The sequence below is a fragment of the Canis lupus genome, chromosome 9 (assembly GCF_011100685.1).
Source record: "Canis lupus familiaris isolate Mischka breed German Shepherd chromosome 9, alternate assembly UU_Cfam_GSD_1.0, whole genome shotgun sequence".
Lineage (NCBI taxonomy): Eukaryota > Metazoa > Chordata > Mammalia > Carnivora > Canidae > Canis > Canis lupus.
The window spans coordinates 59713950-59730645 of record NC_049230.1 but is presented as its reverse complement, the minus strand read 5'-3'; the positions used below and the strand labels follow the sequence as shown (position 1 = coordinate 59730645).

General features: G+C 37.8%; 1 protein-coding gene across 8 annotated transcripts in view; it reads right to left on the bottom strand.

The window, feature by feature from the left end:
* The window catches only part of STRBP (spermatid perinuclear RNA binding protein), a 146835-nt gene that overhangs the window by 44757 nt on the left and 85382 nt on the right, over nt 1-16696 (bottom strand). For all 8 annotated transcript variants that reach the window (XR_005365016.1, XR_005365015.1, XR_005365014.1 and 5 more), the window contains 5 exons: nt 9180-9271; nt 8552-8647; nt 7346-7457; nt 6586-6683; nt 6259-6370 (listed from right to left, as the gene is read on the bottom strand). Coding sequence is in view for 5 of the 8 variants with exons in the window: in XM_038549431.1 (XP_038405359.1) it covers nt 6259-6370; nt 6586-6683; nt 7346-7457; nt 8552-8647; nt 9180-9271 (510 nt within the window). In the remaining 3 variants the exon portion in view is untranslated. The remainder of the gene's footprint in view (nt 1-6258; nt 6371-6585; nt 6684-7345; nt 7458-8551; nt 8648-9179; nt 9272-16696) is intronic.

The window sequence follows — 16696 nt, the reverse complement described above, 5'->3', positions numbered from 1 at the left end:
AATAAAGGAAAACTGCCAACCAAGACAAAAAACAAAAATTTGTGTTTCTGTTAACTGTTCACAAAAACCTACACAAGATTGTTTGTAGCAGCTTTATTTATAATAGCCTGAAACTGAAAGCAAACAAAATGTCCTACAATAGGTGCATGGTTAAATCAACTCTGGCTCACTCATGCCATAGAATACTACCCAAAAGTCAAAAGGAAAGAACTGGGGATACACAAAAACCTGGGTAGATCAAAGGGAATTATGCTAGGAAGGGTGGGTGGGGGCGGAGGGGGGGAGCTCTCAAAAGATCACATACTGTATAATTCCATTCATATAAAATCACTGATATGTAGAAAAATGCATGGTATCCAGGGCTGGGGGGGGAGGGGGGAGATGGTTGAGGGGAGAGAAGTGAGTGTGGCTGCAAAGGGGCAACAGGAGAGAGACCTTGGTGGCAGTAAAATAGTTCTGTATCTTGATTTTGACACTAGTTACACAAATCTACACATGTAATAAAAATGGCATAAAATGTATCAATGTCAATTTCTTGGTTTTGAAAGCATACTACAGTTACATAAGATGTAACTTGAGAGAAACTGGGTGAAGGTACATGCAATATCTCTGTACTATTTCTGTAACTTCCTGTAAATCTGTAATTATTTCCAGATAAAAAGAAGAAAGAAAGGAAGAAAGAACTGCAGCTTTATTGAAAACAGACAACAGGGGCAAGCAAGGGCAAAGGTAGGAAGACCAGAAAGAAAAGACAACTGCAATAATCCGGGTAAGAGATGATGACAGTGTAGGTCAGGATAATAATAGTGAAGAAGTTAAAGAAATAGCTGAATTCTGCACATATTTTGAAAGTAAAAAACACAGGATTTATTGATGATCTGGATCAGAGTGAAAGAAAGACAGGATTCAAGGGTGAAGGTGTCTGACCTGAGCACAGAGATAGAGTTTTCAATGACTGGGTCAAAGATAACTATGGAAAGAGCATATCAGAGGCAGGGTAAGAACAGGAAATTGGATATAAGACATCTTAAGTTTGAGGTGTCTCTTAGACATGCAGAGGCACTGAGGAGGCAGTCAGAGGCTGGTAGCTAGGGGCTGGTAGTAATATACAGATGTGTGTGTGTATATATACACTTCATATATTCAATACATATATATTTATAACAATATATACAAATTTCATGACAAGGGACTCCATGAAGGTGTAAATAAAGAGAAATAGTCTGCACCCTGGGACACTCAAATATTCAGAAATCAGGAAGATGGGGAAAAGCCAACAACGCTGAGGAGAGGCCTGTGTGGCTAGAAACACCAAGAGAAAGTAATGACCTAGAAGTCAAATGAGAAGTAGTATTTCATGTCAGAAAAAGTGTGTGACAATGACAAATGCTGCGGAGGATATAGGGCATCAGGAATTTCCATACACTGCTGGTATGTAAACTGATATATATAACCATTTACTAAATTGTATGCCAGTCTGCAGTAGCTCCTGGATATATACCCAAGGAGGCACATAATAAAATGCTCACAGCAATATTGCTGGTGGATGCCAAAAAATGAAAAGACTCCAAATGTCCTGCAGAAGTAGACGGACAAGTTGTAGTACATTCATAATGGATACTACATAGCTACCAAAATGAACAAATATTAGCTATACACAGCAACATGAATGTACCCCAATCTTTCTGGACAAAAAGAAGCCAATAACAAAAGATTAAATTGTTTGACTCTCTTTCTGTAAAATTCTGGGCAATAAACAGGAAAGCATACACAGGTGGGAAAGCTATAAAGAAAATCAAGGAAATGGTTATCAAAAAGTCAGGAATGATTAGTAAGGTCATGGGGAGAGAGGCGATACGGAGAGATAAATAGATGCTTTCTGAGAAGCTAACAGTACTTCTTTTTTTTTTAAAAAAAAGTATCCTATTTATTTATTCATGAGAGACACAGAGAGAGAGGCAGAGACACAGGCAGAGGGAGAAGTAGGTTCCATGCAGGGAGGCAGACATGGGACTCGATCCCGGGACCCTGGGGTCATGGCCTGGGCTGAAGGCAGACGCTCAACCGCTGAGCCACCCAGGCTGCCTGCTAACAGTACTTCTTAACCAGGGTGGTGATTGCATGTAATTTTTTAATCATTATTTTCTAAATGATACGTGTTATTCTTTTCTGTATACATACTATATCATAAAATAAATTTGGGAGAAAAAAATGTTCATCTGCGTCAAATGTGGCTAAAAAGTTGGCTAAAATGAGGACTGAAAACTAACTGCTTAGTGAGTGTAGTAACACGAAGGTCACAACAGAGACTTTGACAAAGTGGTGAGAAAAAACCTGATTAGAGTAAGTTTTTTAAGGGATGCCTGGGTGGCTCAGTGATTGTCTGCCTTAGGCTCCGGGCGTGATCGCAGGGTCCCACACTGGACTCTCTATGGGGAGCCTGCTTCTCCCTCTGCCTGTGTCTCTGCTTCTCTCTCTCTCTGTCTCTCATGAATAAATAATTTAAAAAAAAAAAGATTAAGCTTTTTAAAAAGTAAAGAAAAGGAGAAAGAATAAACCACTCTTTCCAAAAGTACTATTTATAAGCAGAAAATGGGACTCTGTTGGAGGTAACTGCAGAATCGGAGTGGAATTTGGTTTCATCTTTCATTTTTTTTTAAAGAGTTTATTTATTTGAGAGAGAAAGTATGTGTGTGTGGGGGGGGGGGGGGAGTAAGAAGAGGGGAGGCAGAGAGAGAGGAAGTAGGCTCCCTGCTCAGCAGGGGCTTGATCCCAGGGCCTAAGATCATGACCTCAACCCAAGGCAGACACTTAACCAGAATGAGCCAAGGCCCTGGTTTCTTCTTTCAAATGGGAGACACTACAGCAGGTTTTTATGCTGATGAAAATAATCCAGTACAAAGTGAGGAGTTGATGCTAGTTAGAAAAGAAAGAATTGCTGGAATAATGTCTACTTGTAGGCAAGGAGGATGGGATAAAGTAAACAAATAGAAAGACTGGTCTTATGAGCCTGGATAGTCTATCCACAGTCAAGGAAATACATAGGTCCTTCGAGCAAACAAAATCATCAGATGAGAGTAAGTGTTGGAAGACGAAGTATGAAATGAGAAGAGAACAGTTATCTAAGAAAACTATAGAGAACTCTAGAACTTACAGAAGAAGGATTGCCAGACAAAACAAATGGTCTACCTAATGATATTTATACCTGAGATCTAAAGGGAAAAGTCAAGATGACTGTATTTTTCCTCCAACAATGTTCAACAGCCTGGTCTAGGCACAGAGTCGGATTTCCCCAGAGTTAGACTTGTGCCAGGAAGATAGGATCAAGGAAGTGAAGGCATGTACTAGGAAGTGATCATAATGACAGACTGTGGAATATAAGCAGAGGAGGGACAGAAGAGAGAACATGAAGGACTATGAAAAGGTATCAGAATAAGTGGTGAGGCACTCTCTCCAGAGAACTGGAGTAGGGGGTACTAGTTGATGACAAGAGGCAGTTAGAAGTGGGATTCTTGAAAATAAGATGATGGAAAGAATATAGTTACTGAAGACAGGTCTAGAGTATGTCCACAGAATGGGTAACTGAGGTAGGAATTAAGGGGAAGGGGAAGTCAGGAAATTAATAAGTCAAAATTCTGGGGAAAATTGTCTGCATAGTAAAATCGCCAAGAATTGGAAGAATAAAGTTTAAATGCCAATGTTAAGAAGCTACGTGCTAAAAACATGAAGATATGAGAAAGAAGGCCATATGGGTCTGGAGGCAACGGCCATGGTCCCCTCCTCCTATTGCTAAGGCACAGATGGGTAAGTGACTTGTCCAGCTCATGCAGTCAGTAACTGATAGTGCTTGAATGGAAACACTGACAGTGTGGTTCTATTTTATTTTTTTTTAAAGATTTTATTTATTCATTTATGATAGACATAGAGAGCGGCAGAGACGCAGGCAGAGGGAGAAGCAGGCTCCATGCCAGGAGCCCGATGTGGGACTCAATCCTGGGACTCCAGGATTGTGCCCTGGGCCAAAGGAAAGCGCCAAACCACTGAGCCACCCAGGGATCCCGTGTGGTTCTATTTTAAGCTATAAATTGACAGAACAACAGTTTCCAAACTTTTGAGAAAGATGTTTAAAGTTAAAAAAAAAAAAAAAAAAAAAACCTAAACCACATAACAGTAGATATACTTTTACTATCTAGTGAAAGAAAAAACCAAACCAAAGGAGCTTCTATGAATTTAGTTATTCAAGCAAAATTTTCCATACTAATCACAAGAATATAAGTATTTGAAAATTTTATTCAATTCACAGACAGTGCCCTAATGTCACATGACTATGTGAATCCCCTTCAAAAAATCTTTGCCCTCTCCCCGCAAAACCTCTGCTGCTGGGCAGCCCCAATGGCCCAGTGGTTTGGCACTGGCTTCAGCCTGGGATATGATCCTGGAGACCCAGTATTGAGTCCCACTGTCAGGCTCCCTGCATGGAGCCTGCTTCTCCCTCTGCCTGTGTCTCTGCCTCTCTCTCTCTCTGTCATGAATAAATAAAATCTTTAAAAAACAAAAAACTCTGCTGCTTTGTGAGCACCCTCTGGAAGAAGGTGGCTTTCATTCCACAAACATTTACTGAGCTTCGGTTTTTAAGTTATAGTAGAATCTGGAGAATTCCTGATCCCTGAGAAGTTTACAGCATTAGGCAGTGATTCTCAAATTTTTAATCTCAGAACCACTTTAGCCTCTTAAAAAAATTACTGAACACTCAAAGAGCTTTGTTTTGTGGGTAATATTTACCAATATTTAACATACTAGAAATTAAAACAATTTTAATATAAGATTACACAAAAATCATTGTGTAATGATTGTGTAATCAGGCAGCAGACTGAACATAAACCTCACAATGCAGCTAGGAAAGTGTTGCAGCTACAATTGTGTGGTATTTTTTTTTTTTATTGTCTTGTCCTAAATTTGTACATCCTGTATAAAATATGAATGTTCCCCAAATAAACTATGATTGTTTCCAGTATAATATATGAATGTTTCTGAGAAGAAACTCTAAATAGTTAAGAAGTTAACCTGTTGAAGATACCAAATAATGGTGTAACTGGACAACCTTAAAATTAGCATACAGAACAATCCTTTGTTATTTTTTAGTGATCCACCAAGAATGAGAGGACATTATATAGTCAGATAATAATATTCTTGTCTACTTTACTCTTTCTGTATGGTTACGAATTTTTTTTTAACTTCAATAAAAACATGCATCTTAAATGGGAAAAAAGCCAGAATGATGCTATCACATGTCACATGCAGCCTCAGGAGAACTGTACACTCATGAGACAAAGAATGGAAAACACACACACACACATACACACACACTCAAAACCCTTAGTATTATTATGAAACAGTTTTGGTTTTGTGGATTCCCTGAAAAGTATTTTAACCCAATGGAATTCTATTGTTTAAATAAATAGATTGTGCCATCACACTACTTTTGTCATATAAAAATTATTAGAATAATATCCATTGTGGGAGATGGCCTGAGTCCCAGGTGAAGAATAACTAGTGCTACTTTCTTGCATAACAGGAGATGGGGGTGGGGGGGGCACCAAGGGCTGGGAGAAGACCTGTATTGTGCACAATGAGTTAAGTGATTCATGTCTAAGTAATCCAGACACTGAGTTGAGCATTTTAATCTGACATCAGCCAATAAAGTAGGGGTAATATCCATAGAGAGAGAAATGAACCCCTAAAGCTAGTAGTAAGTAGTGGAGCTCTGACTAGAACCAACCAAGGTCATACTGACCCCAGAGCCTGTGCTCTGTCTATTGAAACTGTGAGTTCAGACAGACTAGGTCAAATGGAATAGTCCTAAATTTTCCAGTATACTTTTCTCCTCCTCTGGATCTTTCCCTTTTTCAGTTATATAACACCTCCAAGCAGGACAAAGACTAACTTGGTCAGTGACTGTGATAACATCTCCTCTCAGCTTATGGCTCATCTTTTTCACTTCAACTAGAGGTTCTCAAAGGGTCCCTAAATCTGTGCAGTACAATGGATAGACTGGAATCTGGCCAACTTAACTAAGTGAGCTTGTCACTACTAAGAATAAATGATATTAAGCTGATGTTACTGATGGGACATAAGAAAGTCAGGAAGAAAAGCAACACATGACTTGGATTAACAATAAAGTTCCCTCTGCTCTAATAAGAGACGCAGTGCATGACCATTTCCACCATTGCCCAGATCCACCCCCAATAAAATACTCACCTTCTTTATCAGTAACTGACCAGGAATATTTCTGAAAAGGCTTACTAGATGGAAGGGGGTCCATCTCCAGCACTTTATAAATCTGGCCAAAGGCTGAGAGTCTGAGTGCATGCTAAAGAACAAAAGATTATATTTATTCATAAATTTCAATGGCCATTAATAAAGCCTTCAGTACATGTAACTAAAAAGATACTCATTAAATGCTATCCTTATGATGGCAAAAGTCCCTAATAACATGCAAGAAAAAAGTGTTTACATAGAATAATTCAGAAAATAAAGTTATGATCTCCCTCTAATAGATCACTGTTGACAGGCCCCATCTTCTACCTGTGCGCTGTGGGTAATATCCTCCTTTTGCTGGATGGTCATATAGCTCAGAGCATCTGTTGGGTCTCGCTCACAAGGATCATGTAAACCAGGACCCCCTTTGGTAAAGGCAAAAGAAAAACACAAGCCACTTAGAACTGAGTTTAAAATTCCATGAACTAACACAAAAGAGAGAAAAGAATGTAGAGAATAAGAAATAAAAAAGCTGAAGAACTAGGTTAAAAGTATGCTCAATTAAATGGAATAAAAAGGACACTCTCATTTTCAATATGTTAACACTTAAATGTCCTTATTATACTGGAAGTCACTTACATATTTAAGGACAAAATTGGGTCTTACTCTAAGAATTTAGAAACAGTAGGATGAACCATCCCAGATCTTTAAAGGGATTACATATGTAAAATAAGACTAAATTTAATTTTTCCAAATTAAACACCAGACTGCAAACATAATGAACTTCATACATTTTAACCAAACACCTACATTTTCAAATTCAGGACTCTTGGTAAAGCAAATTCATAGCAGACACAGTATCTTATTAGTACCTTTTATGTTAGTACATATAAAACATAAATTACAGTTATTGAAAGAGAGTTTTATAGCACTTTCCCAACATTCAAACATTCTAGTTGCTAACATTCCAAGCAAAACACCTACGCATCATTTTCCTGTGCAGAGGATAAATTTAGCACATATTTAGAAAAGTAAACTAAAATGAAATGTTTCTGATTCTTCTGCCTCCAGAGTTTGAAACCCTTACCAGGAAGTAGTATTCCAGATGCCAAACACTCCATTACTCGTCTCAAGGCCTCCCCAGCGCCCAAAGGTCTATTACAAGTACCTATAGACTTTTCACATATAAGCTCTAGTGGCTAGAAGATATTAAATTACAAATTAGTACATGCACCAAGTGTTAAAAGGATTCCAGTTAAATGTGAGCTGACATTTCTATCTACAATGGAGGCCGAAAAGGTGAAAGTCAATTTAATATTTTGGGCCCAATTAACTTTTCCTGCATGATTATCAACTTTTACCCCAGAGTTTTAAATCAATCATTTTTGAGGTAACATATTCAGAAGACATTGTGTTACAAAAACTTGATTTTCAGTTACCCTGAAAGAATCACTTCACCAAGTTGATTTACAAAGATTTAACAAGCTTTCATATAAGTTAGTAATAGCTAAGAACTAATCAATGTTCAGACCCAGCCCATCTGTTTCCTACTTAACCTAGAAAGCACTCAAACCACCTACAACTTCATTTCGGACAGTCTGCCCCAAGTACCACAATTAGAATAAATAAAGGACCAAGTCTCCATAGTTAAGAAATTAAAAACTCATATATACTATATATAAAAGTAATACATGTTAGATTAATCTAAAATGAGCTTTTATTAAAGCTTTATTTTATTACGTTCTTTGCTGTGGTCTTGATTGGGCCAAGCATAATAATTTCCAAATGAAATAAATTTTGCAATACATATTATAAACAATATCCATAATTGTGGTTAAGTGTACTGTTTGCCTGACTTTACTTACTAAACAAACTTATTTAAGTGTGTACACCCAAAGAGAAGGAAAAAGAAGACAGGGGAGCCATATACAGGCATATCAGGTAATTTTTATTTTAAATGGAAGTAGCACTGAAAGAGAAATGTGCCAGTCAGGGAGGCTTTCATCAGCAGTAGATGAACTACCAGTACAAAGTGCAAGAAGATAGTCACTTCTAACAGGTATAGAACCTTTTTGTCAGAAAAATATCTCAGGCTCTGTAATATGAATATAATGAGGTAGAAGAGACAGGTTACATGTGTAAAAAAAGCATATAAAAAGATGTATAATTTTTTTCTAGAGAATAGATAATGCACACCTAACTCAGAATGTAGCCATTTTACAGTAACATGTAATTTCTACAGGATTTCCTCTGACTACAGCTACAGAATTTGCTTTTAACCATAAGTACTTACCCATCCTTTTAATGGTGCCCATGTAGGAACTCTGTTGCACAAATCACGTAGAATGCGGAGGACAATTACACATGATTTTAATCCGTTTGCCCTTGCCTAAAACAAACAAAATGATTCCAATATCCCTGTTGAAATCCAGTCTTCATTTTAAGCACATGGATCATGGATAGATTCTTTAAAGTGAATACTAATTAGCCACTCATTCATCAGTTGTCAAGCAAACTAAAAAATTAAGTTATTAAAAGCAGTAAAACTATAGTTTAGAAAGGCAGATTTTTAATGTAAAGGAAGCATATTACTAAAATAGCTTATAGCCTCATGGCAATCCCATTCTGGGCAACCATTTATCTTTCAGCTTTGCTCATCCCTGTCTTTATTTTATAAGCCATCATTTAAAATTCAGAGTACTATGCCAAAGGAGATTATATGATAATTAAATATCATTAACTGTGTAGAGCTATACTCTACATCTTACCTAAATTAACTCATTTACTCCTACAATAACCCTATGAGGTAGAAAGCACCCCCATTTTATACATTATGTGCACAGAAACCATTAAATGGCAGGTATTCCAAATGAAACCTGCACAAGGCTACAATAACAATAAAATAATAACAAAGAGCCAACCTGAAACCATTTGGCATGTCGAAGAGACGCCAAGGCATTCAGGCATTTCTGCCTGTCCAATAAGTCCGGAGGATCTTTCATCGCAACCTTTTCTAATAGGAAAATGGGATAAAGAAAGACAGATACAATTTGACCAAGGGGTTCCTGTCAAATCAACCAAACAATAAAAATAAAAAGAAGAGCAGCATCTGAGTGAACTAATAAGACTCCCAGAAGATCTCACAATTGGCTTTGTTTTGTTGCTTTCTTCTTAAATTACATGCATGATGATTATTTAGGTAAGCAGTCATCAGAGCCATTCTGTGCATAAATACAACAGGAGCACAAAAGCATTCATTTAGTAAACAAACATGTGACCATTGCTACATATGATCTGGGATCTTAGTAAGCATGTGTCTAACACTACAGGGCACAAAACAGGTACACAGCACTTTTGCCTTTGTCGGGACAGGGGCACAGACGGCACAAATCTGGGACCAGGAGCAACAATGACTTTCCTTTACAGAGGAACTATTGATCAGCTCCTGAGGGAAACTGGGGATCTCTTATAAAATCAAGTTGAAATTTACTGAGAATACACTAAGTATCATAATTTTTTTTGAACTAGATAAATCCATTCAACAAGATAACCCTTAATAGAAACTTTGTTCCACTGATGAGAACTCTCCAAGCATTACCTTGAATTCTCTCATTATTGCTTTTCTAGAAAATTATTAAAACTACAAAAATGAAGTACATTGGAACATTTTAAGTTTGATCTACCTCTTAAAAAAAAAAAAAAGGCAGCAAAGAATACTATCTAATTAGAGTTATCTAACTTGCCTTAACATTTTAAAGTTGGATTAGATGGCCCAGAGCAACAAAGGTAAGAATTCAAACATGTGATCAATGATAAATATCCGTATCTGATAAATATCCATATCATATCCATATCTGATGTCACAGGATACTAAATCCAAGTTTGGATTCCCAAATGTTTATCTCCTCTCAACTACTAGAAAGGAGGCTTTTGAGCAATATTTAGTGCAATATTTGTAATGCATACAACATACAAATGTTTCCTAAGGAATCATTCTTCATCTAACCCAATGAAGTCAGATTCACCATTCTCTTTTAAACACTCTTAGATACAGGAGAGTCCACCCAACACTTCTTCCTAGTATAATCCTAACAGTCTCAGAAGGTAATATGTTTGTGTGGGCCAAGTGATACATTGTAAATATTTTAAAATGGGAAACAAACTGATACTTTTTGGATTCGTCAGTTATCATAAGATTCTATTAAGGCAACTGTACTGTATATTCTAATTGACAGAATGCCATTTAACTAAAACCAAAGGCATAAGGCCCAAGAGAAAACAAATCTATGAAAGAACAAACTGTGGCCCTCTCTAGGCTGCAATGCTCTAAAGGCTGAAGTGCTACACACTTATTTTCTGACCAGCTGAGCTCTACAGCAGATACTTGCATTGTTTCACATTAACCTCTGCCAACAAATTCACAACCCAGGATCTCGTACCACTGTCCCTTTTTACTCATAAAATGGGAAGCCTCAAAAAAAAAAAAAAAAAAAAACCTATTCATGTAATTTATAAACATAGATATACTATGAATATACAGCCATATCCTATGAGTATTTACTTCACAAATGATCTAGTTCTTGGATTTGCTTAATTCTGTCTCTAACAACATAAAACATACCATTAACTCATTTTAATGTTTTCATATCAAAATGCTGAACTATGGTCAGTACAAACATCTGTGTAAAGCTCAGGCACCATATAAAACAAACTACTATAAATGAATGATCAGAACCTCTTAAAAGTTAGACATGACAAAGGTTGACTGACTGCTAAGTAATGTAATCTCAAGAAAAAGTACCGAACATACTTATTTTTCAAGACTTTAATTTTCAAGTTAAAAATAAGGCAAGCTAAGTTTTAGTCAATCATCTTAGTAGGAGTGTTGGGAAAGGGGACAATGGAAGACAGGGCTGAGTCAGAGGAAGTTTGCATAGGAAAAGACAAGGCAAACCAAAGCTCTTTTTGACCTTTCTGGTACTTTCATCCAGTGGTCACAGCTTGTAAATAACATCTTATGTTCATTACAACACAGATATTTTTAAAGGGGGTTAACAACAAAAATATTTACATAAATTCTTTCATCCTCAAGATCATATTATAATCACAAACTCTTATTTAAAAAGGTAATAGACATCATCTTGCTACAGACTGTCAATATTTGGAGGCAGCAGGTTCTGCTAAAAAGAGATGAAAGGCACAGGCAGTGAACAGAAGGCTTGCACCGGACTCCCTTTACATCACCACCAGAATGGCCATGTTTCTTCAAGCTCTCATAGTCAAAAAGTCCAAAGACCCAGAATGTTTCAATATTCATGAGGTGGGAAACAGCAGAGGAAATGTAATAATTCATCTCATTTTATCCTCTTCAAAGTTTCCTATCTTAAAACAGTATAAATTCATATGGCACTGCAGTGCTACTTATAAGCCCTGCTTGCCTATTTGCTTTATATAAAAATAATAGTTTTATATTTTTTCATTCATTAAGAAAAATAACTTTTGTGGCAAGCACAGAATTGCTGGTGGAAAAACAATGCCACTTCTTGTAGCAAAACCTCAAGCTTAGCATTTCTGTGTGAACTTTAACATAGGTGTTTCAATTTTGTGGAGAAGCAAAACTTTTCTGGTAAAAAGACATTTGGAGTCTTTAAATTAGAAACAATGGAACGGTGAGCCATTTCATTTTCCTACAGTGACCAATAAAACAGATGAGAAACAGCAGAGGGAATGGGCTTGGGGAATGACAAAAATGCCAAAAGCAAAGAAAAACAGCTTTTAAAAATTTATTGCCCAGTAACCTGGCATCAGGGCATGAAGGCACATAAAGCAACGATGGAAGCACTGGAAGACAAGTCTACTATGCCTAACTTTGCTTATTTGGTTAGAGGTTAGATCACTGACCAGAAACGCAACATACTGCAGGAAATGTTGGTAAGTTTCTCTCAATGCTTTTACATGCATGCTAGCTCTCTGGCTGTTAACAAAACACTAGGCTGGTGATAGGGTAGGCAAAAGCCAGAACATGACTGTGTTAAATGAAAGTTATTTGTGAGGAACCTGGACTCTTCAAAGGTAAAATAATTGAGCTGGGTTATCATAAAGGCCTCTTCGACAATCTGGATGTCACTGAGCTACTGAATTCATGCTGACAGAATTTTCTAGTTAGCCTGAAGATATCGTGGCAAACCCTTCTCAATTCCTTCAAGATTTCTGAACAGCAGATACTAGGCACCAAGCCATTGTCCACGCAAAACAGCATGCCACAATAATGTGGACAGGTAAATGTAGCAATAAGGTAGAACAGAGACATAACTAGTTATGACTTTTCTTCAATGCTTCAGTAGGCAACCAGCCAGCCAGCCACTGAAAAGATAATGGTTAAAGATTTGTACTGAATAGTGTGGGTCTAGCAGCTGGGGAAGGCAGGAAAATAAAGCCTACTGTCTTGTTATAATCCCAGTTGTGATTTCTGGACTGTGAGAACCTAATGCCTTCCACTTAGCAGGACTCGTTGCTAGTGAACTGCCAAGATGCATGAGAAGTTCATGCTGGTACCAACATGTGAAAAGGGACTTTTGGGCAGCTTCTCTGTGACCCCTTAAAAACCTACCCTGATACTGAGGACAGAGGTTCATCTTACTCTAAGCCACAGAGTCGCTAAAGATTCCCTATCTCCCTGGTTTCAAATTGCATTGTAAATATAATAAACAGGTAACTTACCACCCTCCCAGTAAATATGCTTCTTAAAATCATAAGCACCAACAGAAGCTGAGACCATGTGAGGCTGAGAATAACTAAATCAGCTCAGAGGCTCCTACATTCACCATAGAGAGTAATGGGAGCAGAAAGCACACTGGACACTTCGTGTCAGAGGAGTTGGGTAAAACCAGAGACTTTCCTTATTTATCAAACAGGGCAATTATCTACCTCCTAGGGCTGTTGTGAAGGTTAAATCTTATATGAGAAAATGCTTCTAACACAGTAAGTTATAAAATACTCTCACACAGCTAAATCTTCAATATATGTTGCTTGAATATCAAGATGCCCACTGTTAATGCTTCTTACATACCAGACAATATGCTGGCTACAAAAATTAATTTTTAACAGATTTTTTTTTTGCCTACAATGTATTTAGGTACCATTCCAGGCACTAGGGATAAAGGACATGGGTAGAGGAAAACATACCTACCTTTGATGAATCATAAGCTCACAAATCAGCTCATTATTAGCACAGCAGCAAATACAGTATTTGGGTTTCAATACTACACTTCAGTGGATGTTTAAGAGTTTACCTGTGCTTAGGTTCAGTTCCTCAGACCTATCGAGTACACATTATTCTCACTGAGACCTGAAGGCCGTCTGAGTATGTGAGTTTGCACTGGGAGTCTTTTTAGTAAGCTGAGTAAGTATAACTACCACTATATTGAGCAAATACTTTGTGCTAGGTATCGTACAGTTCACATTATATAAATTCTCTCATTTGACCTCAAACAACTTTTTTTTTTTAAGATTTTATTTATTTATTCATGAGAGACACATAGAGAGGCAGGGACACAGGCAGAGAGAGAAGCAGGCTCCTCACAGGGAGCCCAACGCGGGACTTGATCCCCGGACAGGGATCACGCCCTGCGCCAAAGGCAGATGCTCAACAGCTGAGCCACCCAGGCATCCCAACCTCAAACAACTTTCTACAGTGTTTCCTATCCACAGTTTAAAATGAAGAACCCTGTCCAAGATCAAAAATCAAGAGTATCTACTGGAGTTAAGAATTGAACACCGGACTGCCAGGCCCTTGATACTCCTTCTCCTGTGCCAAAGCAGGAAGCATATAGTGATGGTGAATGGTTATTCTAGTGAGCCTTCAAGTAAAGAGTCAGAGTACAGCAAGGAAACTGACAGCATAGAAGGGATCTTACCTGTGAAACTGTTAACGGTACCAAAGAGACTGACTAGATACTCTGGCCACTGAAAATGTAAACAGCAATCTGAATGAATAGTTAGACCCACTTCTGCAGAGACAACCCTGAGGAGCTAAGTGTGTGTGATGTTCTCATCTGCCCCAGTCCTCCAGATCTCCCTGCTTGCAACCACACTTTTGTCCCTTTTTTAGATTTTACCCAAATATGCAGCAAGCAAAGAGAGGAAAGAGAAAGATGTGAGTATGTATGTACTGTGAATAGCTGGTGGGGAGGAGAGCTATTGAGATCTATAGGAAAATGTCTCCTCAAACAGAGTTACAATGCATATTTTTTTGAGTATTAAAAAGAAAAGGACTGGAGATTTTGAAAAGGAGGGTATCTCTCAGTCTTAGAAATTCCTAGAACCCAAATGAAATCCTGTCCTTCCCCTCATGCAGCTGAAAAGAACTGCATCAAGGTGGGAAGAGTTGTTCGGTGAGAGGAACTAAGTCCTCCAGAATCATACAGCCCAGGTCTCAAATGCTAAGTCATGCTGGATTGTCAAAGTTGCTCAGAAATATGCAAAACTGCAGTGCAGATAAAAAAGCATTTTGGGGATCCCTGGGTGGCGCAGCGGTTTAGCGCCTGCCTTTGGCCCAGGGCGCGATCCTGGAGACCCGGGATCGAATCCCACGTCGGACTCCTGGTGCATGGAGCCTGCTTCTCCCTCTGCCTGTGTCTCTGCCTCTCTCTCTCTCTCTCTCTCTCTCTCTCTCTGTGACTATCATAAATAAAAAAAATAAAAAAAAAAAGCATTTTGAAAAAAGTTAGATAAAATGCACAAATTATAAGAGATAACAGCGAGTCAACAGGCCTGAGATGTTAAGGAGGACATGTGCAAAGCAAATCTTTCTGCCATTCAAAAGAAAAGGAAGTAATGTGTGTTTTTACATATTAGATCCAGGCAAATTCTTTCACCTTACTGATTCCACACAATAACGTTAACATCAGCTGATGAGATTCAGCTCATAAAAAGGTCTTGGGATCCTTTAGTTACCCAATATCTAGAACAGAAACTATGACTCTCTTACTTTACTGCAAATTCAATTCTACCACAACTAGTCTTTTAGTAAGGGTGCAGTCCACTAAGAATTTGTTTCCAGCTTCTGTGAACAGACATTAAAGTTATAGATGCAACAGACTAAGTTTAAGGGTCTCACAGAAAACTATGCCATAATACATAAGTGTACAAAAACCATGGGAAAAAAGAAGCCTGAGGTTCTCTTAATATTTTCAAAGAAATAACAGAAGAGATGCCTACAGCTACAAGCAGATGTGGAATTAATCTAGTCTTCGGTGACTTCAGTCTTTTTCTTATCTCTCTATACTCATATAATTGTTAATAATACCTATAATTACAACTATTCTTAGAAATGGTTGGCTTTAAGAGGGTCAAGTAGAACACAGTTTACCAGAATTAACAGAATTATCTTGACACTTCACAAATCACTTTATAGTTCTAGAGTTAATGGTGAACTGTACTGCTGTTAAATTAAGCTACTCAGGATTGGTTTTTCAGAAGTATAAGGGATACTATATATAGAAAAAAAGTAATGGCATAAACCCAATTACAGATTGGATACACTTTAATTATATTTATTTATTTATTTTTAAAGATTTTTTAAAATTTATTTATTCATAGAGATACACAGAGAGAGACAGAGAGAGAGAGAGAGAGAGAGAGACTGAGAGGGAGGTGGGGGCAGAGACACAGAGGGAGAAGCAGGCTCCATGCAGGGAGCCTCATGTGGGACTCGATCCCAGGTCTCCAGGATCACGCCCTGGGCTGAAGGCGGCGCTAAACTGCTGAGCCACCCAGGCTGCCCAATACACTTTAATTTTAAAATCTGACTCATAATGTGTCTACTTCATACCTGTTGGGTATGGTACAGCTGATTTTTAGTTACCCCAAAAAACTTTTTTTAAAAGGAGTATATATCACTTTTGCTTTAAGAAATCCTATGAGACTTATCTGCCAAAACTCTAAATTTCTAAATTCTAAGATCACTATGTGTCTTTTACTTTATCATTTTACTTTATCATCAACTTGACATAAATTAAGAAACTGACCAATATTTCTTACTGCTCTGGTATTTCAGGTAGCAGAAAAGGCAATGGGACTTGCTAAATGTTTAGTGATAAAAAACGGGGAGTCCCCACTGGCCCAGATAAGCCACACTGCCTCTGAACTGTCATGACAGAGAAGGGCCAGTTGGTCAAAGGTCTAACACAGGACAAATACCACATGGCAAGTGTTTCAAAGGATAGGACTGAGAGGCAGAAACAAACTAACTGGACAGGATAAGAATGTCAGATAAAGAAGTCCAGCTCCATCATTCCTTCTCAAAGCTGAATACAGATTTCTTACTCTACTTTTATGAGGATGACACTGCCATACAAGGCTTTTTAACTTCAGAAGAAAGTTAGTTTAAAGCATAATTCCCACATATACCATATACAAATGTTAACAGGATCACAAA